The sequence below is a fragment of the Carassius auratus genome, chromosome 26 (genome assembly GCF_003368295.1).
Source record: "Carassius auratus strain Wakin chromosome 26, ASM336829v1, whole genome shotgun sequence".
Classification (NCBI taxonomy): Eukaryota; Metazoa; Chordata; class Actinopteri; order Cypriniformes; family Cyprinidae; genus Carassius; species Carassius auratus.
Genome location: NC_039268.1, coordinates 15,416,539 through 15,441,959, shown reverse-complemented (window position 1 = coordinate 15,441,959; position 25,421 = coordinate 15,416,539). Strand labels below are relative to the sequence as shown.

Below are 25,421 nucleotides of genomic sequence, written 5' to 3'. Positions count from 1 at the left end.
TCTAAGGCCTGGTTTCACAGACATGACTTAGACTAAGCCAAGACTAGGCAATTTATTTAAATGTAGGACATTTAAGTAATTTTTATTAATGTGCCTTAGGAAAAAAAAAAAAACATTACTTGTCTGCATTTTGAGACAAAACAGAGGCACTGATATATTTTAAGATTAGTCAATGCAAGTTTCTTTCAGTTAATCAACTCTGACTTACACTTTAGTCTGGGACTAGGCTTAAGCCTAGTAAATGTTTCACTAAATAAATTGCATATTAAGTTGTTTCCCCCCCATATATTTATTTTCCCAAATTGATTGTTCTCTTCACATCCATTGTATTATTATCTAAAATATATATTATATGGTATGTCTTATTTTAATAAGACATTACCCTACTCTGACTTTTTTATAGTGAATATACATTAATGGACATATATTTATTTTATTAGGTTATTGCTTAATCTTAGACCTTTTCAACGATATATAGTTTGTCAAGATTAGATTCGATTTAATTGTAATATAGTGAAGTAAATGTAGGCGTCCCACAGAGGGGACGGGTGACAGTTAACAGGTTTTAACCTGTGTTAATGTTAGAAACATTGTGTGCTATTCAACAAGTTCCCAGAAGAGGGCATCATTTTGTTTCTTGTTTCTACATTGTCAGGTCTCTCTCATCCTGCAATATTTAAGACAAAAATTAAATGAAACTAAGGGGTAATAACTTACAAAACTTAGTATTAACTTAAACAAACTAAAAATAATTAAAACAAACTAGCAATAAGAGCTATAAGCATATTGATGCAGCAAGAACCAAGGGGCCACAGAGTCAACTGCAACTATAAATGTGTTACACTTTACATTTCTTTAATATTTCAAGAGAAATCATTTAGAAAATATTCTCTCAAGGCTCACCTACAACAATAAACTCAAACTTCCCAGATTTGATGGTAAATAACACAAAAGTACAGCAATTGCACCTATGAGAACCCTCTACCTATAACTAACACTGTATGCCGACATGGTAATTGTGAAGTCATCTCATTTCTATCTTAGTCCAATAATTGCACAGTTGCACACTGGCCAAAGAATATGAGGCAAACTGTACACGATGCATATGGTGCAAAACACTAGGCTATTCTCTCATGATATTCCATGTGCTCCAGGATAATAACAACTCAGAATAAACTGCAAACATTTTATTTATTTATTTGTATAACAGGGAAGAGTCAAACAGCTTCCATGGCCTCTCTGACTATGGACATGAACTTCATCCTACAAAGAACTGGAGACTTGTCTTCATGAAGAATAATGCAATATCCCACACATGCTTCAACTGTTCCGTAGGCATCTCAGTATTAAAATCCTGCTCAGCATTGCTGTTATTTTGTAACAGTGGTGGAGGTTAACCAAATAATAGCACTGGGAGAGAGAAAACTGAGCATTTCATTTTAATGAAATGCCTGCTGTGGGAAAGTAATCTGTTGTGTAAAGTGTAACAAATGTATAAATAAATGTTCAATTATTTTTTATCTAGGATACATTTTGAATGTCTAATATTTAATTAATTGACTTCAGAGCTGTTCAAGGGTGTTGATGGCGGGAAAGCAGACCTCAATATGTTTTGACACGATTGTGAACGCCCAGAAAGTGAACATTAGAGATAAAATGGTTATGTATGAGTGGCCAGAGAGGGCAGGCCCTTTGCAGCCCTTTCGAGTATTCACATAACATGGAAATACTGAATGCAGAAACACCTTTAATGTCAGTATAATTTTTTTTCCTTACTTTGAAAAGGGATAGTTTATTGTGGCTGGGAAAGTTTTTAACTGTGGTGTCTTCAAACTACAAAAGACTAACAATTAAAGAGACTCTCTAAAAGTCTCTGTGTAAGGATTCATTCATTTGTGAATAGACCATATGGGTACCTGTTTATTTATTTTATTTTTGAATAAAATATATTTATTATGATGTTATTCTTTATCTTGGCCAACCTACAGTAGATTCATTTAAATCCAATGTTAATCTCTATTAGTTTATATGTAGATTTATTTATTTATTTATTTATTAACTGATGATTTAGCTACATGTTTGTCTATGGCCCTTGACCAGGTTAGGAATCGCGGTCATCTCTCATGACGACAGATAAACATTCACATAAATGCACAGGCTGTCAGAGCCATGACCTCCTTTTTTACTTTCTTCTGTGAGTACTGTGCCAAGTTCTCCACCTTTGCAAATAAGATAAGAGCACAACTGCAAGAACTCTCCCAGCACTACGGTAATGTTTAACCAGATAATTATTCTCTTAGCAGAAGGAAAAGTAAATGCCCTGTCATTTCAATACTTCATATTCATGTGACAGGACAACAAAATGGAAGAGACACTGGAGAAAGAGATCCCGCCATCTGAAGTAAAAGATTCTGATGAAGGTATGACTTTTGATTTAAAATGATTTTTTTTTCATTATGAATTTATTCATTGTTTATCCATCAGTGGCTGTTTAGATTTATCATTATTATTATTATTATTATTGTATGAAAAGGTTCAGATGAAACATTTTATCAGATGAAAAACTGAAAACAAAAAAGTAGTTCTTTAATTTGACTACAATTTGCCCTGAATTATATAAAATTATATTTATGTAAATGTTTTAATTAGCAACAACTAGATATTTGAAAGATCTTGCAACAGTGCTGAGGTTGTAATCCAGCTAACAGGGAACATTCTCAGAAGTTTAACATTGTGGTAAGGTAAAGTTCTTTCAGTACATTTGTACAAAAACCTTATTTATACAGCACTCATGGAATGATTATATATATATAATCGCATTTAGTTGGACACTCGACTAATGTTTTTAAATGTTAATACTAAATAGCATAAAAAATTTACAGACCAATAATGATTGCAAAATAATAAAATGGAATGTTCCCTAAATGTTAGCATATAGCTAAGAAAAATAATTTTCATTTTGAATGTTCTGAGAACCTCAATAAAGAATGATTTTTATAACATAATGAGAACATTAGAAAAATGTTCTTAGAATTCATTTTTGTTAGCTGGAAACAACCATAACTGACGTGATTCTTATCTATGTCAACGCATCTACATTTCTTTTGAAACATGCACTGAGGACCTTTTCATTCACTCATGAATGGTTGGTTTTACCTTAGCTAATGTTACAAGATAAACTGCAATACCTCCAGCAGGCAAAGCAGCAAAGGCGTGAGTGATTTGTTTGTGTGGTAGGTGGAATTCGGCTGCGACTGAGAGACAGAGACCTGTTGAAGAAACGAAAGGCTGAGGCAGAGGAAAAGGCAACCAACCAGTGGGTTTATGGGTAAAGCTAGTGTTGAATTAGGCCAATAAAAGCACTGTGGAAAAGGCCTAGCACTTATTTATTTTTCAAATATGACACTGTGATATTATGATGCAAATGCACAAATTTGGATAAGTCATTCAAATAATGTAGCTTAATATTGAACACAGGGCACAAAGCCTTAAGAGAGTGAAAAAGATGACCAGTGGTACCCCAGGAAGGAAAGGTCGACCAAGAAAAGAACCGGCTGTAGTTATTCCAGAAGATCTCGGTCTGGCTCAGGAAACAGATCCTACTCCTGTCACACTTCCTGTCCCAGAACCTGTGTTACCCACAATAGCAGAGACAGTGCCTTTAGTACCAGCTGAGCCACAACCAGAGCCGGCGCCAGTGGAAACAATTAGTGAAAAACCTCTGGAGTTTCTGATTGAGGATCTGGGGCCTGATGAGGAGGAAGACATGCCTCAAAAAAGCCTTATCATTGATACAGGTATTTGTAGAAATGCCCCTTTTGTTTTCAACAGGGATCTTCATTCATTAATAGGGGGCTCATTTATAAAAGTATTGTATTTATTTATTTGTCAGAACAAATATGAATAAAACTGAATAATGTCCTTTGGTTTTAGGTGATGACGAGCAGCCCAGGACTGACCTGAACAGTCAAGTCTCAGTGCCAGTGTATCCGCCAGCATCTGCTCCTTCTCAACCAGAGTCTATCTGAGAATTTAATCATCTGAGTGTCTCCTTTCTACAGAAAACTGAATTTGATCTAATTTACCATTTCAAAGGATTTCTAAACCTAAACAATAAATGTATATTTATTGAAATTATTCATGTCTCCATGTATATATGCCTCCACTTATCGGTAATGTCAAAGAAAAAAAAGGAAGGGAAAAAACATTCTATACATATTGTTAATAAAATAAAAATCTGAAATTGTTATAGTACTTTTATGTTAAAGCAACTAGATCTTTGCCTTAAAACGATATTACGAATAATCTTTGTTGTTTGTACATCTATTTTAAAATAAATTGGTTTTATATTTTGTCTTTGTCTAGTCATTTTGTCACACTCCTATGGGAACACATTTTATTTAGCTAAAGCTGAACTATTGACAGCTATGGATACTGCAGTCTAAATTCAAAATAGAGGAAAAAATTCAAGAGTAGTTTTACCTCCTCAGACTCGATGCTCACAGCGGGTTGCCAGATTGAGGACAGGAACCAGTGCAATTAAGGAAAGAAACAAGCCTTACACGCCGCAGTGCTGGGTAGATTACTTACTGGGTAGTCTGTAACTGATTACATGATGAAAATTGTAGTTAGTAACGGAATCTAGGTTACTCATTTTAGGTAAAGTATTCTGACTACTTTTTAGATTACATTCCCTAATTTTAATTTAAAATAACCATTAAACATATTGGTAAAAAAAAGCAAAGATCAAGAGAAAAAAAAAATATATATATATATATATATATATATATATATTAACGTCATGAAATGTATTAAGATTTTCGTTGATGTAAAACATAAAAATTTATATAATTGAAAAAGAAAACTTAATTAAACACTTGAACTCTAAAAATTTAATTATTTTTATTTATTTACCTGCATGCTAATATGACAATTAAACAATACCAGTGAATGTGTTGTTAAAGTATTAAGATCTTAACTAAACTATTTTATTTTAAGGAATTTGGATGACAAAAACATTTGGGAATCATTGCATCAAATTATAAACAACTTAGACAAAGTTAATTTTTTGACTTCCATGGCTGCAATACACAGTTTTTTTTCTACCAACTGGCCACCCATGGTGTCAAAATAATCCTGGTTAAACTGGCAGTGGGTCAAGTCACACAGACCAAAACAAAACCAGACCAGGCTTTGACACAGAACAGACATTTCAAAGTACAATAAATGGCTGCAGCATTGTTTTGTTGAGGAACATGTATGTGAGCTTAGCATCTTAACTAAATACAGTATCAGCAAACATATCATGTTACTTTATGCTTTAGTAATGCCCAAAAAATATGACACCTTTAATAAACCCAGCAGTTCACTGAACATATTTAACAAATTAAAATGTAATAAATAATCATACACAAACTATGCGATTAAACAAACAAACAAAACAAGTAATTGTTGGAACTAAGAAATTCTAGCAATACAGTTGCTTGCTAAGAATAGTATGTTAACATTTAGATCTTCGTTGTGAACCATAAAAATATCTTTGTGCTTAAAGGCTAAAAAAATGATCTTTTTAGACTAAATTTAGTTAATCATTAATCAGTAACACAAATTAAGGCACAGTTCACCCAAAAATGAAAATGACGTCACTGACTTTTTCTTCTGTGGAACACAAAAACCGATATTCAGGAGAATGATGGTAACCAAACAATTTTGGTGACCACTAACTTCAACTGTATGGACAATGAGAAAAATATTTTATGGACATTTCTCTCAAAAAGTGTTCCATAGAAAAATCAAGTCTTATGTGTTTGGAATGATATGAGGGTGAGTAGATGTTTACAGAATGTACATTTTATGGTGAATTCTCTCTCAGTATCTGTTATTGAAAATGCAGGAATTTGAGAGAAACCTCAGACAACATTTGAGATTTCTTAACTCTGCACAGGTTTGACTCTCACAACCTCAGCAAAACCATCGCCAAACCAGCAGGTGATGTCAGCTGTATCCAGGGTGAAGAAGAACAGGCGGTCTTGACAACGCGTGCGACGATATACTGATCTAGGGTCAGCTGACAGAATGCCTTTGATGGCTGCCACTGCTTCCTCTGGTCCTTTCAAGAACTGGAACCTTGGTCTTGTACTGTCTATGAATCAAACATCAATTAGAAGTATTACAACTGTCTTCATTTAAAAAAAAAAAAAACGTAGGCATCAGAAAATCAAATACCTGTACTGTCGCAGGGAACAAACTCTTTGAGCTCTTTCTCAGCATTGGCAGTAAACCGCACGTCTAGGTTACTGACAGGAGGTGTCCTGACCCAGGCAGCGATAGTACTGTAGTCCTCAGATCCAAATTTAAGACTGGATGAACTTAAACGGTCGGTTGACAGTGAAGTGCATTCAGGAGAATCTGATTGTTTGTCTTCTAGACTTTCAGTGAAAAGCTGCTGTTGTTTGACATAGTTTTTAACCTCTGCTAACACGTCAGTCACATCACTGGATCCAGACCTTTGTGACTGAGAGAAATCTGAAGGTCCAGCTGCACAATCTCTGAGCTCTGAGGAGGATTCGGATGATGTCCCTGAGATGTCTGGTTCTTCATCTAGATCCATCACTTGGGGCATCGGAGAGTCTGTGAATGGTGATGTTTGTCTATATTCACTGTTGGTATCATCTCTTCTTGTTTTTGGAGAATCGTAGTCTGGAATATATGGCTTGATGTCTAGCACAGGTGTTCCAGCAATAATATCAACACCTGACAAGTGAAGTGTATCCCCTTGAAAATCAAATGATAAAGGATTACTATATTGCTATATTCAGCATATTAAAGGGTCTTTCTAATCAAAGCTTCCCTCAAAATGATTTTACGATGGTAAAGAGCACATTTTCATATGGTAAACGATCATACTGATTATGACAAACTTGATGTTATACTAGTTGCCCTGTTAAGGTGTTTGAGACTGAGGCGAGTAAATTAAAGGGATAGTTCACCCAAAAATTTAAAAACAAAAGTAGTCATCAATTCTTCACCCTCATGTTGTTCCTAACCTGCAAGACCTTCGTTATAGCACCATCTTGGAGAGTATCACACAGGTAAATAAGGCATGCTGTTCGGTGTCAGAAGCCCCATAAGCAGAAACACTGTTTACATTGTTTGGGCTTTGATCTGAACAAACTACATATCCATTTACATACATTGCATTGCATTCGTTGTTTGAGTATGTGATACTCTCGCGTATGTGACACAGAGGAGATGAATTGTTGAATAAAGTCATTTTTTTTGTTTGTTTTCCTTGTGCACAAAAAGCATTCTCGTAGCTTCGTAGAATTACGGCTGAACCACTGATGTCACATGGATTATTTTAACGATCTCCTTGCTACGTTTCTGAGCCTTGATCGTGTAAGAATCCTTGCTGTCTATGGTGAGTCAGAGAGGTCTTGGAATGCATCAAACATATATTAATTAGTGTTTCCGTAGATTAACGGAGGTCTTATGGGTTTGGAACGATGTGAGGGTGAGTAATTAATGACAGCATTTTAATTTTGGGGTGAACTATTCCTTTAAAGTTAAAGAGATATATTTAATATAAATTGCTTACAAAATGACTATAAAAATAAAAGCTTGTTTACAATATTAAGAAGTACTGTAGTAATATATAAATGTTGTTAAAATTACACTGCAAACAACACAGCATAATCATCTAGTAGAGCGGTGGTCCTCAACCTTTTTGACTCCGAGGCCCCCTACTGTCCACAACGATATTCAAAAACCCCATGACTTTTCCAGCTGTTAGTGATTTACTAAATTTTTTAATGTTTTTTTTTTTCCTTTTTGCTTCCACATGATAAAATCTAAGCATAACTGAAATGTGTCGTCATTCTAAAAGTTGAGTTTTTAATTACCTGTGATTCCCTCTAGCTTAGCCAAGGTCAGTCCCAAAGCATTAGGCCTGTGGGGGCTACGGGTGGAGTACACCCCCACCCTCTGGCCATTCAGACGGGGTGGCTTTACTTTGGCTTTGTAGCTCATTTGCCCATTCTTATGGAAGAGGAAAATGATCCTGAAGATGTGAAAGATAAAGACAAAAGAGTTCACTTCACATAAATAAACAAGAAACTTTCAATTGTAATTAATTAGGCCTGCTCATTCATCAGACCTGTCTAGAAACATTACCATGTATACTTTAAATTTACTTCTTGTAATGGCTAAACCCACTCTTATTTGATTTAGCATGATCAAAAGTACCAAATTCTAAACTGCTATTTATCTCAATTAAACAAGTCTTGTTTTCTAGGACTTCTGAACAATATGCTTTTCTACTAGGGGTTTTGAATTGTACAAGATATTTTTCATGGTATGGCAACTTAGAAAATATCACGGTTTGAAAGTAAACAACATTAATATAGTTCTAAGAACTAGTAAAATAAAAGACAATGTTTTTGGAATGAACATTATAAATGCAACTCAAAAAAACAAAAACCTTTTTTAAATTATCGTATAAGTTTCCCTTTAAAAAAACAAACAAACAAAAAAACCCGTACATAACTTTAAAATTATTTTATTATGTTATTATTTTGTTTCTGAGACCAAATTATTATATCAGCATGTATTTCTTTAGATCTGTATGTGGTGAATGTTGTCAAATCTGACGGGGGAAGTCAAGGAAGAAAGGAGATGTTCACACACAAACAAGTTTCTCCATCCATTTGCTACATACCAGATATGGGAGTATTGTTCCAGGCCAACCAAAGAATGCTCAGGGTTATTGAAGACTGAGGGTTCAATCTTTAAGCTGGCCCGAGAAGAACTGCATATGGTGGGTTGTCGTGGAGTGCCATTTTTGACTGCGAAACATGAGCTGATGTATCCGATCGGTACAGTCTGAATACGACCTGAGACCATAAAAACAGACAAATACAGTTTTATTTGACATGGAAACTGAGCTGTGACTACGAAGTCCTAGTTAGACTATTTAACATGGCAACAATAACATCTGGACCCATAGAGGGGCTCTTTCTTCACTGACAGCCATATAGTTTATACATTCAAAGAGTTTACTCAAATGATGACAAGGTTTTAAAATAACCTAAATATGGTCTACTAAAGTAGACTGCAGAATAAAAAGTGAGAGTGGGTCAATGTGTGGTATTAAATGTATTTTACCTTTCTCTAATAATTGATTGATTTCAGCAGTGCTTTGAATTGGGCTTCTGCTCACTGATTGTAATCTGTCTTCGTGTTTACAGTCTGTCAGCATGGACTGAAGTGATGACATCTGCTTCTTATGTGCTCGAATGGCACCATCCATCTGCTGTCTGTGTTTGATCAACAAACCAATCAATGAAGAGGAAACTTCTTTTCAGCATAATCAGAACTCATATACCGCAAACATAATGATTTGAACCTACCTGAGATTTTTTATCTCTCTTCTCATTACTGACGCCTGCTGTGTGAGTTTCCTGACTTGTTCAGCACAACCACATACTGGAGGCGACATTTTAGTGATAGCTGAAAACCTTTTATACTTTAGAAAATATTTTATGCTATGGTAAACTGGTTTGTTTGTTCCAGCAACTGCTCTGCGCCAGTACGAGCACGTGTTTTGTTTTTGGGAGGAACACGTTGGACAACCAACTACTTTCGCAGAATATCACTTCTTCTTTAGGTTACTGGAAAATATAGTGACATACCGCCACCCACAGTTTACCGTGCAAACAGCACAGCCATATATTATAAAATAAATAACATAAAGAAATAATAATAATAATACTTTCACACATATTTATTTAAAAAAAAATGTTTGAGCAATATAGTTTTACTTTAAATAATGATTAAGTTGTGCTTTGTAAGTTGCAAGAAAAATAATTTAGTACTTCACAAAATTTCTACCTCTGCTTCTCGTAGGAACTGCGTTTGGGACTATCATAACTGAACATGGTTATTAAACAGAATTAAACAGTAAATTCCACAGTTTTTATTCAGGTCATCATTGTGTAAGTACAGTATAAATAAAATAAATATAAAAATGTTTAAATGTTTTTGTAATAAATTATTTTTCATGAAAACATGACCTCTGCTTATTACTGTGTGATTATTAGTGTTTAAATATAGACTACTGTTTAGGGAACTACAAGCAGTACAACCTGCAAATGAACTCTAAGATGTTCTCTACATTTGTTCAGAAAGTAAATAAAATCACATAAATTATGCTACCCAAAAAGCCCAACGTTGCAATATTACAACATTTCACTAAAAACATATTTACAATTGGCACCAAATGTCAAAATGGTAAAAACCCTATTTCTGGGTTAATATGGATTAATATTCAGGTTAATATTGATCGGTGCAGGTGGCAGTTTACAGAACGCAGCCTGCGTCTTGTAATTTATAATTCTATAATGCAAATTGGTTTCCGTAAAAAAATAAAAAATAAAAAAAAGTTGAGGGAAAATATAAAATTCACAACAGTTCACTAGGTGGCGCCATGTGCATGAAATGCGAATCACCAATAAACCAGAGAAGAAGAAGAAGATACGCATTTCCGTATGTTACGCAGTGGTTTTATCCAATCAGGTGATTGTGTGTTGTATTTTGAACTTGCTAGTGGCGGTTAAACTGACATCGCTTGCTTTTACAGTATTCTAGTACGGATTAAAATAAACAGTAACGTCCAGAAAAGCGCTTATTAAAGAAGAAGAAAAGAAGAAAAGCGCTTATGAGAAGCAAAGGTAACAATTAAAGACAGAACACACTTTAGTATAATTATATAATTAATAAGGTGTTGGGTTTGGTGATGCCTTTGTCCAATTCTGTGTTTTATAACACAGTTTTAGAATACAGTTTTAGATCTGCGTTTTAGTCTAAACAGTATTTAAGCAACATTTGCTATGTGTCTGTGATGTCTAAAATGTCATGAAGACAGGCAGCTGGTTGGTCGTTGAGAACCAACAAATCTGACATTTCTTGAGAGGATGCAATCAGTTATATGTCTTGTTATTATATATTTTCGAAGATATTAAGCTGCAAATCTACGTAAACTTTGACTTTCTATGGAGAAGTGGACCTGATCTCATCAGTTTGTAAGCAGATGTGTGAGAAATAATGTGAGAAATGTGATATATCATTATACAATTAACGTTAACTGTAACGTCTTTGAACGCAGCCAGCCTTTTGCTTTCTCGTTTTATTAACAAATATCGAACTTTTCTTCAAGACCTATTTATTATTATGGTTTGTGTTGTTTACGCAATATATAGTCTATTTATATATTTATCTTTTTTTGTTTGTTTTGAAAATGCAAGCAGCATTACAGTTGAAAGATGCTGATTTATGCGTGATGTAAAAATGGTGTTAACTTAATTTTGATGTGTTTTTTTGTGTGTACCAGATAAAGTCGCATAATATTGCAGTAATTCAAATGTATTTAACTTTTGTTTGTGATTGCAGATATTAATCTAAAACATGTCATCTGTTCATGGATTGTCAAACGTAAGTACTTCACATCCATGCATATTATAACTAGAAAAAAAGGTGTTGTTTGAGCTCTAATCATAGAGGTTTATGCCTTTTTCAGCCCAGATCAGAAAGAGTTCCATTCAGAGATGTACAGAATGAACTGCAGAATTTTCAGGACAGTCCTACTCTAATGCTTAAGCATGCATCAATGCATGAGGAGGACCCTACAACAAAGGTATGGAAGCATTCCTGTCTTTTTTACTTTCTGTGATTTCAAGTTCATATGGGAAAAAATATAAGAAGTTTGTCTGTTACTTTGACCTCAGCTGATACATTTTGTTTTTCACCAGCATGAAGTTGTCCCTGGTAAAAAGCAATCAAGCTTAACTATCACAACAGACATCCATAGTGATGGAAAAGCTGTGGATGCCACTGATGAACATCAAGATGTCATCATAAAATCCTTTGTGTGTCTTGAAGGAGAAGTCGTAGTTGAGGATGAACCTGTAATGTCAGAAGAGTCGGTTCTCATCAGGCGCCTGGTTCTTGAGGATAATGACCCACCTCAGAATGGCAAAAATGAAACCATTGAACCTGATTGCACAGAAGATAATCAGACCACTGAAGAGCATGTTGACCATCCATACTATTATAAGAGCAGATCTACTGGACTGGATGCGTCATCTATTTTGTGTCAGGAGGAAGAAGTTTCCACCTATGAGGGGGAAAATGTCACATTCAAATCCCAAATGTGCTTAGGTGGAGAGGTTCAGGTTTCCGATAACTGTGCTATCTCTGATGAGTCCATTCTCATAAAGGATCTAGCATCAGGAAATCACACACAATGTAAAAATACTCCCATTTCTAAAGTGGGCACAGATTCTATATCAGTAAGCAATCAACCCCTGGGTCATTCGTACTGTAACTGGAAAACTTTGTGTGAAGACAGTAACACCATCAGTACAGTTGATGCAGATGACGCCTCTCAGTCAAATGTTCCACAGATTGTAGGTATTCAGTGTACCCCGAAAAATACAGTGAACCTAAACAATCACGATCAAGCTAATCTCTCTGAAGGATGTCATGGTGTATCTAGCGAAGAAGGAGAAATCACTTTTAAAGGCTTGTGTTGTTCTGGAGTTGAAATGGAAATAGCTGATCTATCCAACATGTCGAAAATGTCAGTGCTTCTGGACAGTCTTGCTGAAGAACAAAGTCTGTCTTGTATAAATGACTCCATGGAGAATGATGGCCAAAGCTTTGCTGATTTGACACCAGGAAGGAAGCATGTTGACCATATTTACTACCATGCTGAGGAAAAGCCAACTGAAAACGAGGTCTGTTCCAAGTCACAGGTTTCCTCACCAGGTCTTTTGGAAAAGCCTGGAAATACAGTTGCTAGTTTAACATCACCTCTTGGAAACAATACACAAAAAATGTTTGAATCTGTCTCATGCTGTGAAACAGAAGCATCTAAGACCTTTGCTAACCAGAATTCAAACCAACAATTATCAGTATTAAATGGTAAAAATAATATTGAAAGTTCAGATGTTGTACAATTAAGCAACAGGGATGACAAATACAAGGTGCCCAAGGATGAGTCTTCTATCGTGACTATAAAGGATGTGGAGGGATACTGTGAGGAACAGTTTCAGCCGGAAAGGGAAGAGGCAGTTTCATATTTTGAGGAAAACCTTTGTCCTCAAGTTGCTTTTATTGAAAATGTTGGCTTGGAAACTAGCATTCTCAAAGATAAGACACTGGGTTTGAAGGATGAGGAGATGCACCCAGAGATCGAAGTTATGCGGTTCTGTGATAGATCTGGTGAAGCTGTCTCTGTTAATCAGGATCTTCCTAGTGCTATTGCTCTAACAGGTTCCTGCACTCCAAAGACGCCCACCCTAAGCAGGGGTGTTTTTCATGACCCCACAGCTGAGAACCCAATGAGCCATTTGTGGCCTGAGCTCCCGGAGAGTCCAATGCCTCCTCCACTGTTGAACTCCACATCCCTGGCTAATGCTTTAAGCTACACACCTGTTCCTCAAGACCCACCCAAGACAAAGGATGTGGAACCTAAAATGGTTTCTGAAGACGATCAGATGATGTTGAATGCCCTTCCAGTTTTGGGTAACGGGCCTCTGCAGGAACAGCTCAGACAGATGGCTGAATTGCTGATGGTTGTGTCAGGGAAGATGGTTGTTCCTACTCCAGCAACAGTGAATCCCCACAATGCTTTAGTACGCAGTTCTCCAGTAGTAATGCGTAGCGCTTGTGTCTGGAGCACACCGGTTCAGCAGATGGAGCGGAGTGTTAATACTTCAGCAATGGTAGAAATTTTAAAGGAGGTTGATGTTTCTGATGCCAGCACTTCAACTGACTCTCTGCTATGGAAGTAAGTAAGATAAGCATGAATTGTTGTCTCTCTGTTGAAGTGATCTACATCGTCTCTGTATGAATCCTTCTCTGAAGCCTGATGCCTGGAAATATGGAGCATCTGTCTAGATCAGAGTTGGAGCAGAGACTGGCTTCTACGCTCATCATGGTGGAGGTTCTTTCCCAGCAGCTCACTTCTGCACGTGCTCATGATTCGAGCAAAAATACTTCTCCATCAGATCTCAGGGAGAAACTCATCCAGACAGACCACACTGAGCTCAGACAGGTGACAACCCAGCTCCACAGACACCTTTTTTGGAAGAAAAACTCTGAATATGTCTGGTATTGTTTTTTTTATTTTTTTATCTTGTCTTTATTTCACAGAATGGGACGTATAAAGATTTGTATGGCACTGCCCTGGAGAGAATTCAGAGTCTTGAGCATGATGAGGATCTTCTTCAAAGTTTATACAGCAGCATTAAAGCAATCAGGATTGAGATGGTGAGAAACACCCTATAAGTTTTTAAAGTTACACTTGCATTTTTCAGTTTTACAGGCCTAAATTATCATCAATCTCCTATAGGATTCTTTTAAGTCTAGCACAGGGGATGCCATCTTCAAGATGCAACAGATTGGAAATACTGTTAATGTTGATCAAGAAACTTTATCTAGACAGGTAAGTCACTACTTATGTATTTCATAATTTTCTTAGAAGATATCTGGCAAGAAATCACATCTCATAAAAAGTCTGTGTTATGTAGGTCAGCCAGATGAAGTCTCTTTATGGGAGGTACAAGGAAACTCTTCAGAGGATGAAGCAGAAGATGACAGATATGAGAGATTGCATGGACAAGGCTCTAGAGGAGAAAGAAGCGGTTAGAATTTTTTTTTTATTGGTTTTGTTGAAGCTTAAGATCACAAGTTTTAGATTTTTGTTAATTAATATCCTGTTGATCTTTGCCTCTTATCCTGTTCATTTGTCTCTGTGTGCAGGCCTTCAATGTAACGCAGCAGTTGAGGGACTATCATGCTGCTCAGGTGGCAGAACTAGAGCACACTGTTGGGTCTCAACAGGATCTGATGTCAGCCCTCAAACTGGCCTACCCATCACTGGTCTGTTCATACTGCTTGCATCCCTATCTCAATTTATATGAAAATATAATTTTCCCACTAGCTTAATAGTGACCACAGAAACTAAAAGTGAAGGCTTGCTTGACTATGTATGTAATATGCTTGTATTCTGAGTGAGTTGTGTGACCTCTCCAAGGTTGAACTGAGCAAGTCATACATGGAATCCATCAGTGCAGCAAATGACCTTTTGAGGAGGAAGCAAGAAGATCACATGAGCTTGTTAGCAGAGGTAAGAGTTCATATTTAAAACCATCAGTCTGCAGTGTGTTTAGATATTGAAATAAAAATAGCATGCTACATTTTGCTTACTCAGTCTTTAAGGAGCAAAATAACAATTTCCCCCTTTCCTCAATGGGAAGCTGAGAAAGGCTCAAGAGCTGATTCAGAGGATAAACCCAGTGCTTCACCAGCTCCATCAGAGGACTACAACTGCCGTGGAGAGCAGCAAGCAACATCTGGAAATGAGAGACAGAGCTGTGGAAGAGAGAGATCTGGTTAGACATTTACCACTAATAATGAAATGCTATCATTATTTATTCGTTACATGTCTATCAAACCTAAAAGGAACCGAAAAAACAAAGAAAATTCTTCCGAAGCCATATAATAGCTTACAAATTCTACAAAATCTTAACCAGATATGTCAAAGTGCGGATACATTAAACCCAAACCCAACACCCCCACCCCCCAAATAGAAATTTTAATAGAAGTTAATGCTGTCTGCATTTAATGTGTGGGCAAATGATTGTCCCATGCAGATTCACCACTTTGACCGAGAGAGTGATACCTGGAATGAAAGTGACATAGTGTGTGATTTGTGAGAAATCTTATGTTTTTGTATGTGAAAATTGTGGACAACTTTGCTGACTTCTATTGCACTGTTGAAAAGCAACTGCCATTTATAAAGATTTTAAGAGCCAGGACACTTTTTATATATATATATATATATATATATATATATATATATATATATATATATATATATATATATATATATATATATATATATATATATATATATATAACTCTGATTGTATTCATCTGAAAGAAGAAAGTCATATACACCTAGGTTGGCTTGTGGGTGAATAACTCACGGGGTAATTTGGGTGATCTATCCCTTTAAGTGGAATTTTCAGAAAACATTTCAATTGCATTTTAGACCAAACGTTTAAATGCCTTGTATTGGGTTTACAGCAGGGGTAGGTAACATTGATCCTGGAGGGCCTGTGTCCCTGCTGAGTTTAGGACACAGGACCTCCAGGATCAACGTTCGCCACCCCTGGTTTACAGAAATCTATTTATTTTTATTTTTTCAAAGTTCAGACTATAGACAGTTAAACTTAAATGTGAAAATGTTCGATTTTTGTAGCCTGTCTAAAGTTGTGAATGTTAGTGTTTTTTCACCCATTAAACTATTTCATTTCTAAGAGACCGGAAAGTCTGTGATGTGACTCCTTTAATGTCTTTACTTTAGAAGCAGTCTGTCTTTTTAATCGCTGTTTCCATTAATCCCCAGATGGAAAATGAACTCGAGCACATGAGATCAAGCTTGCAAGATGCCAGTCAACAGATTTCAGACTTGAACATGCAGCAAACCATTATGACTTCAGGTGTGATGGTGATTTACTTTGAATTGACTTATTCCCTGTGTAGTCAAAAGAGAGCTTTTACTTGATTCTGCTGTGTGTGCGTTTTTTAGAGATGTCAGTGCTGAGGGAGCAGCTGATTCAGGCAGAAGAGGAGCGCTTTCAGCTGCAGAGGAGGAGCACTGAGCTCTCAGCCACTGTCACATCTACATTGGCCTCTTACGCCTTCCTAGAACAGTCCCTCGCCTCTGAGACCAGCAAGTATGCAGAAATCCACTTGGGGAAATTGCTTCTTGAAAAACAGTTAATTTCATATTGCTTTTTGGATGACTGAATTACATCAGTTAATTTAGGGATACACCAATTTAGATTTTTGACCTAGAATGATTTCTATTCTAATTATTCGTATGAGAATCTAGAATAGTGGTTCTCAATCAGGGTGCCAGTGCCTCAAGAAAAATTAAATGATTTCAAATAAGCCAAAACAAGCATTAAAATAACCGAAAACAACTAAAAATGAAGACATGGTAACAATTCAGTACTACTACATTAACTAGTTGCTTATTAGCATGCATATTACCAGTGTATTGGCAATTAATTAGTACTTATAATGCACATATTAATGCCTTATTTTGTTTGACTATATTTTTTATAAAATAAAATAAACTATAAATTTAACAACCAAAAAGGCATAGTTAATTAATAGTTAGGTCTCAAATGAAGTGCGACCAAAATATTTTTCTCTTCGTTATTCACTCGTCGAGATCAACTAAAGATCTCCTTCTTGAAAAACCTGGATATACTGTATGAAAGAGCCTAATTTTAAAAGTGTGATTCCAGAGCAGGGTATAAAACTTGTTCCAACCCTACCTCACCACACATTCAATGCAGTTTTCAAGTATATCAATACTTAAAACTATGATCAGAAAAGCATTGATTGGCTAGCAGAAAGAAAGAAAAATGCAATGAAATCATATAACTGAGATCAAAGAAATAGTCAAGCGAGCAAAATAATTGAAATATATATATATATTTTGATATTATTTAATTTTCACCATCAGTATGTGACAGGCTTTGCTTTTTCCAGTGTCAAGTGTATTGTAATTAGCAGTTCATTTAATTTTGAAGCAGATTTGTTATGTGACCGTATTAAAGTTGAAATTGAAAATCTGAATTGAGAAAATCGCCTTTAAAATTGTCCAAATAATGTCCTTAGCAATGCATATTAGCCACTGTGTGGTTATTGATACAAATATACCTGTGCTACTTATGACTGTGGTCCAGGGTCACATATATGCTCTTAAAAACATAAATAGCAGACTTTCAGTATCAGCTTTACTTAAAATGATGCAATATAATCCTGTTTAAATAAGTCTGCTCCTTAGCAGGTTTAAGTTAGCGGACATGTTGCTATGACAGCAACTCCAGGATGAGCTTTGAAGATCATGTCAGATTTCCAGTAATAAAGCTGACAGAATAATTAGCTTCTGAAGAATTGGCCCCTGAAACACTTGATTAGCTGTATCGGGTGCGTTTAATTAGAGTTGAAGCTAAACTCTGCTGGGACTCAGTCTGCACCCCTGTTCTAGAGTCACTTAAATTGATAAAATCTTATAACTCTATGGGCACTTTTATAAGGAGTATACTTTTTTCCTAGCTGTGCCACATTTTAAAATTATATATTAGCCAGAAATTGTAAGCAAAACATTTTTAAATCCTTATCCAGTAAATCACAAAAAAACTGTCATTGGGCCTTGGAATATTTATTGTTGTTTAGGGTTCTAGAGGTTCAATTGTAGAGAACCACTGCTCTAGTGTACATAATATGTGCTTCAAGTTTTCCCCCCACACACCAGAACACTTTAGTGTACAGTATGCAATAGTTATGTGTTGGTTGTGATTATATCTGCCGACACTGGATAATCCACAAGTCAGAGTTGCCAAGTCACAAAAAAACAACATTCTGATTAATCGTGTGGGTTGTGGGTGGATGAGAATTCATTAATGAAATATTAACATGTTTAAAAACCTAGTTATTAACTATTGCTGATTAATTATTAAAAGTGGTAATGTAATGAAGTCGATTCATGTAACCATTTCATAAATGGCCCATAGGTGGCACTTGTGCTTCAGTTAACTGATCATGATAGTTTCAACAAATGGTGAAAGATCTATTAAAATGCAGTACAGTCAATTGAACTGCATTAATGTGATCAATTCTATTATAACTATTTTGTTTGTTTAAAAACAAAAAACATTTTATGAATAAGACTGGGAAATTACCACTCAGCTTGGATAATTGATTAATACATTTCAAACCAGACAAATGAATGGATACCTAATTATGAGCTAATTACTTGTGGGAAAAATTAGGGAAGATCTATATATGATGGTTGTGAGTGACAGGAAATATAAACATAAATCATAATAATAAATCTAATAATAAAAAAATAAATCCTGTGAAATTCCTCAGAGAACGTTGTGATTGTGAACGATGTGTTAAACTCATACCAGGTAAACCATTGAAGACCTTAACTTTTAATTAATAACCCATTTAATCCCACCGGCCACAATAATGATCATAAAAAAAAAAAACGTTTTCATTTATAAAGCTCTAAAAACCTTACTGACTATTGCTTTAGTGCACTTCCTGCAAATATGGAAAAAATAAAGGGTCTCAATTAAATATGTGCAGTTTCACATGATTAGTACAAATTGTCACATGACCAGAACAGCTTATTTCCTGTTTGCACCTTGAGAAGATGAAGGCTGCATCAAAGCTCCAAAACTAAAAATATATGACAAAAATTTGCAGTTCAGTAAACCACATTGGACCACACCACATTGACCTACATATACACTGTAAACAAGAAAACAATCATTAGTTTGGAGCAACATAATAGGGTCATTTCTATATTATTTTATTTTTCTACTTTAGGTTGCAGCAGTCAATGTGTGATGCACAGCAAGCTACAGAGAGAGCAAACCGGTATATCTTCACATTTTCCTCTCCCTTCTTTTGTTTATTGTTGTATTAATAAATGTACAAAATTTACTTTTTTATTGTGTGTGTGTGTGTGTGTGTGTGTGTATGCTTTCGGCAGGCTTGAGGAAGACCTGGAGACTTCCAGGAAGCAGCTAGAGGAATATGAGGACACACTGTCGCAGAGAGAAGGCCTGATTAAAGCGCTCCACGCTGAAGCTGAAATTCATCGCCACCAGCTTGGACAGCTGGCTCAACTGAAGACTGAACTATCCAGTGCCAAAGAAATGAGTGAGGTGATGAGATACTAGATTTTACACCAAAACATTCACAATACTTTAAAAATACCTGTTACTCCCACTATAACAGAAATGTGTTTTGTTCTATCAGTTCTTACAGGCAGAAAATGAAATGGCACAGGAACAGATGGAGGAAAGTGAGCGATTGTTGCGGTGCCACTTACAGGGTCTGAGAGAGAGAAACCTGGAGTGTGAAGACCTCAAACTAGCACTGGAACAATTGCGGTACAGAATATTCCTGTCTAGTCACTGTTACTTTTTAGAACAAATGTCAGAACAAATCAGAATAAATGGAAGTCTCTTTTCTGGTTTTATCTCTTCTCTAAGGCTTGAGAAAGAGTCCCTTCAGGAAGAGCTGGACAGTACACGAGACAAAGCCCGCAGCATGCTGCTGGAACAAGGAGAGCAGATGGCTCAGGCATCTAATGATGTCATGCTTCTAAACAACAGAGTTTGCTGTCTCACAAGCATCTTAAAGGAGTCCCTAACCTCCAAGGTCCCTATGCTTTACTACACTTGTCATAATTTACATGCTTTGAATTACTGAAGGTTTCATTTTTGTTTTAAATTTGTCTTTCAATTATTAAAATTTAAAGTATTTTTGTTTTCACATTTATATTAGTTGTTATTTTCATATTATAGTTTTTTTTTATATTTAACTGTTTTTTTTATATATATATATATATATATATATATATATATATATATATATATATATATATAATATTCATTTATATATATATTCATTCGTGGAAACATTTCTAATTTAAGTTGAATATTTACATCTTCCGCCTTATTTTAATTAAGATTAAATGATTTTAGTTAACAGTAAGAACACTTTTTCACACAGTTTCTTGTGTAATTTTGTAAATTACAGAGTTTAAAATCTGAAATCTGAGCTATTTTTTTGTAAATTTAGTTTTCTAAATTAACCTTTTAAGGTATTAATGTTGTTGGGTTTACTTGTTTCTAGGTTTTAAGTAGAAAAACTTGATATAGAATAGTACAAATTAGTTTTTCAATTGACGTCACTCCATTCTAATGTTTATAGTTATGCTGTATTTATTCTGGGTGCTTTTTTGCTGAATTAATAGCATTGTTTTGCATTTCTCAGGAGTCAGAGGACTCTGATAAGACATTGCAGTCTCATCGACATCCCTCCAGCTCTTTTGTGGATTCTATTATGGTGGCCATGATGAAGACACAGGAACCTGAGACAGAGTCTCCTAAGGATTCAGGTGCGTTATCTTTTGGTGCTTGTCTTGTCTTGTTGGAAAGCTGTTCTAATCCTGCATCATTTATTGAGGATCTTTTCCTGTAGTGTCAAATGTTTCTGGTTACTTGCAAAACTTGTAAATAATCACAGACATGTTCGTGTGTGAGAATGTAGTGTTCATTTACCAGTAAAGAATGTATGTATGAAAGAGGCTAAACTCTTCCTTTGTATATGCTGTGAATTTGAATTGCTTACCATTCATCTGGGAAAAGGACAAGTTGTGGCCTAATGGTTCGAGAGTTTGACTCCTAACCCTAAGGTTGTGGGTTCGAGTCTCTGGCTGGCAATATCACGACTGAGGTGCCCTTGAGCAAGGCACCGAACCCCCAACTGCTCCCTGGGTGCCGCAGCATAAATGGCTGCCCACTGCTCCGGGTGTGCGTGTGTGTGTGTGCGTTAGGAACAGCTCTGTCATCTCAATCCCTCACAGTTACACAATAACATGTCAGTGTTTTTACGTTCTGCCAAAAGAAAAAATCATACTTTTTCTGTTGTCTTTTTAAATAAATTAAAAAGTTGCGCTTGAACAATTTTCGTTGAAAAACGACATTATTAATCCAAATGGGATGGTAAGGAGGGATGGTGGTTTTACTGAGGGGGTCCTTTTTGTAATTTTTTTTTTAAACCAGGGGGATGCAGGGGATGGCATTCAATTCGAGCCCTGAGTGTATAATATAGATTTCATTCTTCAGGTCAACTATATATTAATGACAATATAAATCGGTTTGAACACTGAAAGCAATAACTTTGCCATAGTATATTTTCAAATGTTAAAGAGTTTTTTTTTTTTTTTTTTTTGCTTTAACCCCTGGTAATGTTTTGCAGAGGAGAGTGAGGTGCAACAAGATGGCATTGGCAGTGAAACCAGTGCTTTTACCCGAATACCACCAACTACACACACAGAAGTGAAAGGTACGTTCATTTCCGGATGATAACATGTACTTATGTTAGGTTCAATTATAATTAAAAAATAATCTCAAATATGTATGTGTGGGTGTGTTAGTGTGTTATATTGTGTGTATTTGTGTCTATATATGAGTGTAAAAATATAATTAATACTCTCTTGTGTACTCAGTGGAAAGACAGAGCCGTATGTTGGAGCTTTTGACTGAATTTGGTGAGACCATCTCCGATCTTCAGCTCAGCTTAGACCAATTGAGAATCCAGAAAGACACGGAGCATCAGACTCTGAAGCAGACTATGTGAGTTACTCAAACTCGGGTATAATCAGTAAGGCTCATTTGCTAGGGAACAGATTTTTAAAATGTACTCATCCTCATGTCATTCTGAAACTTATGACGTTTACTTCTCCAAAACACATTAATTAACCAAAAAAAATTTGATAGCCTGTTTAACATTCATTGTGTGCCAGAAAAAAAAAAAGAAAAACTCATCATTTCATCTCAAGTCTTGTTCCACATAAGTCAGTCAGTCTGACTTTTGGTCAGCCGGTTTGGAATGTCATGACGAGCGATGAAATTAACTTAACAGCAAGCAAGCAATTAAGTGTAAAATTTAAATTTAAATTCTGATTCTCGTTAGTTTTTTGGCACATGCATGTAAATCACCTGAAGTTCAACACATAAAGGGAGTTAATTTATTTTGACCCAAACCACTTTTACTGGTATACTTCAATTTTACTTTGTTTTTCAAATGAATCATTATTAAAGTCATATAGATTTTGTTGCAGAAAATGTTTTAATAAATTGTTTTATCCTTAAACATTGAATGTTTTCTGACAACCTGCTGTTTCAGATGTGACCTGCAGGAGGCGCTGCTGGAAGAATCTCAGAGACACAAACTGGAAGTCTCAGAGCTGAGGCAGAATGTTGACCGACTGCAGTCTCAGGTGGAGAAGGATGCAGCGGTCCTGCAGCAAAAAGCCCAGGTAAATGTTCAACTAGAACATTTCAGGGTCAGTTTCCCAGCTGCAAAACTTTTTAATTTTGCTCTCAAGGATTTGGAGCATTTGATGATTAAATATGTAATTACGTAAGTAATTTTTCTGTCATCTTTAAGGATGAAAAAAACTTGAGGAAATTATGCAGTGAGATGGAGGAAAATTTGGAGGCGGCACACAAATACAGAGCAGAGAATAGTGTAAGTAACCTTTCACAGTGCCCTCACTGCCCACAGACATAATGCTGACAATATTTTCATACACATTTTTAGACTGATGGATACATTTTGTGGTTGTCGATACTATTGTTAGATTGTTGTATCATAACTAACTCGCCTTTGCTCTGTTGTGTGAAACAGGAGTTGCGTCGAGAAGTTGCTGATTTGCGTCGCCTGGAACAGCAGGCACAGGTGGAGGCTCAGGTCTTGAGGGAGGAGCTTAATCGAACCGGAGTCCAATCAGCAGCCAGTGCCCAAGCATTAGATGAAAAAATCAAACTGCTCCGAGAGGTATGGCAGTCTATCCAGTTTTTCCTCTGTAACTGGCATGAAACAATATTATTAAATAAAGTGTATACTCCTTGACTCTCAAACCATCCAAAACATAGTCTTGTGAACATAAAACAAAAATTAAATGTAAGTTTGATATTTGAAGCAGTTCCCATTTAGAGATTTCACAGACCCAAGATTTAAATGTTTTGAAATTAATTAAAAAAAAACCCTGAATCAATAACACACGTTCTGTTCTTAGGTTGAGAAGCTCAAGGCAAATTTAATGGAAACAGAGGAAAATCGTGCCAAGGTCTTGGAGAGGGCAAAACGACATGTAAGATTTACCTGCATTATTATTATTGTTATAATTATACAGACACACCAATGTGTCTCCTATAGCAATTGACCCTTCGCAAGGAGCTTGATTGACAGGTGATCTGACCAATCATAACTCTGAATCTGTCATTTTGTCTGACAAACAAATCAGACAGGAGAGTAGTTGAACTTCGGTGTACTTAAACTTGAAAATGGTGTGTACTGACGTCTTTCAGTGGTTGAGATAAAATACCTTCTGATGTTCATTTAATGTTGATTTCGTGCTTTAACAATATGTAAAGATGATCTATTCACGTTCTGCTTGAACTGAGAGCCGTGAGAGTGGCATGGCTTATCAGACATAGCAACAGTAACTAAGGAGGGAGTGGGTCTTTGCGAAGAGTCAATTGTGGAAAAAAAAGTCTTTTTCAGAATCATGTCTATAAGGACTGTAATTGATAAGACAAAATACTTGTATACATTTAATATGACTGGTATTTAGATTTTGAATTAAATGAAATATGGTTCTGTAGCAAAGGGTCCATGCCATGAACCAGAGTAAACTGGAGCGAGAGCTTCATCTGCTTGATGATATGATTGAAAGAGTAAGACGGGTAAGAGGAACAATTAAAAACAAAAATCTGTTTAATATTCTTTGTATTGGAGAAATATTAACAAATTTACTGTTTTCTTCTATTCACAGACATTGTCTTCTATTCCTGATCTTGTCAAGAGCTGTCCTGAGCTACAAAATCTTGTAGAATTTCTTGAATGAGTTATTGAAAATTCAGAAATGCAGTTTAATTTTTAAATGCATAATTGTTAAATAAACAAAGTTCTTGTTTTCTTCTTAAATATGTTCTTATTTCAACTTGATAATCTTCAGACTTTCTGTCTGGTAAGGTTGTAGGCCAATCAGCTCATTTAATTTTGTAAGTCATAAGTGTTTAGATATGCTTTGTTAGAAAAAAAAAAAAAAAAAACATTTTTTTGTTGTTGTTGTCTTAGTTTAAAGTCTGTGCATGAATTCAACTATTAGAATTGTTATCAGGACATCAGCAACATTTGTGTTTCAGTGTTTTAAATTCTTATTTTACAGATTTGATTTAAACAGAAACTCTTGATTGAATGTTGTTGTTGTTGTTGTTGTTTTTTTTTTTTTTTTTTTACTCCTAGTCTGAATCATATATATAAAAGCTGATTGATGAGCAGATAGTCCAGTAATTAATCATAGTTATTCTAATCATGCCAGTGCTTGTGAAAACCTGGTGAACGATGTGATGTTTTAATCCAGCCATTCAAGGACAATGTTCACTGATGTGTTCTTCTGCTTCACTGATACTCAATACCTCCATCTCTTCTTTGGCCTGCCATTTAAAACCTACACAGTTGACTGCTAAACTTTCCCTTCTCACCATATTAGGACTTTCATCTCTCTCTTTTTGCCTTTTGTTGAATAAAAGCAATTAATTTAATTTATGACTAACACAGCAAGACACGTTAAAAAAATTTCATTTTAATCTTCGTGCAAATACTGGCCACTTCATAAGCTTGTCAAAAATGGCAGCTTTACACTCCTTCATATCCATATATATATATCCTATATATCCTTCATA

General features: G+C 35.6%; 3 protein-coding genes across 4 annotated transcripts; 2 read left to right on the top strand and 1 right to left on the bottom strand.

Moving 5' to 3' along the window:
* The first annotated feature begins 2,120 nt into the window (after positions 1-2,120).
* On the top strand, positions 2,121-4,138 carry hemgn (hemogen). 2 transcript variants are annotated; one of them, XM_026204417.1, is made up of 5 exons: positions 2,121-2,269; positions 2,354-2,420; positions 3,238-3,328; positions 3,478-3,797; positions 3,934-4,138. In XM_026204417.1, the coding sequence occupies exons 2-5, from the start codon at positions 2,363-2,365 to the stop codon at positions 4,026-4,028; spliced, it is 564 nt and encodes a 187-aa protein (XP_026060202.1). In that variant the 5' UTR covers positions 2,121-2,269; positions 2,354-2,362; the 3' UTR covers positions 4,029-4,138. The 2 variants fall into 2 exon arrangements, with proteins under 2 accessions (XP_026060202.1, XP_026060203.1); XM_026204418.1 differs by lacking the exon at positions 2,121-2,269 and having other exon boundaries at positions 2,276-2,420; positions 3,238-3,316.
* Positions 4,139-5,324: 1,186 nt separating this feature from the next.
* Positions 5,325-9,658, bottom strand: trmo (tRNA methyltransferase O). The gene is made up of 6 exons (XM_026204414.1): positions 9,408-9,658; positions 9,163-9,314; positions 8,717-8,891; positions 7,902-8,059; positions 6,226-6,774; positions 5,325-6,142 (listed from the first exon to the last, which is right to left on the bottom strand). Exons 1-6 carry the CDS (start codon positions 9,494-9,496, stop codon positions 5,931-5,933), a joined length of 1,335 nt encoding a protein of 444 aa, XP_026060199.1. The 5' UTR covers positions 9,497-9,658; the 3' UTR covers positions 5,325-5,930.
* A 915-nt stretch (positions 9,659-10,573) lies between these two features.
* Positions 10,574-24,858, top strand: spag5 (sperm associated antigen 5). The gene is made up of 26 exons (XM_026204413.1): positions 10,574-10,727; positions 11,446-11,487; positions 11,573-11,689; positions 11,805-13,846; positions 13,924-14,113; positions 14,212-14,328; positions 14,411-14,503; positions 14,589-14,702; positions 14,821-14,940; positions 15,095-15,187; positions 15,318-15,452; positions 16,472-16,565; positions 16,655-16,802; positions 19,480-19,530; positions 19,646-19,820; positions 19,915-20,048; positions 20,151-20,319; positions 20,938-21,061; positions 21,925-22,011; positions 22,175-22,301; positions 22,855-22,987; positions 23,119-23,199; positions 23,359-23,508; positions 23,750-23,824; positions 24,339-24,419; positions 24,509-24,858. The coding sequence occupies exons 2-26, from the start codon at positions 11,461-11,463 to the stop codon at positions 24,578-24,580; spliced, it is 4,749 nt and encodes a 1,582-aa protein (XP_026060198.1). The 5' UTR covers positions 10,574-10,727; positions 11,446-11,460; the 3' UTR covers positions 24,581-24,858.
* Positions 24,859-25,421: the final 563 nt, after the last annotated feature.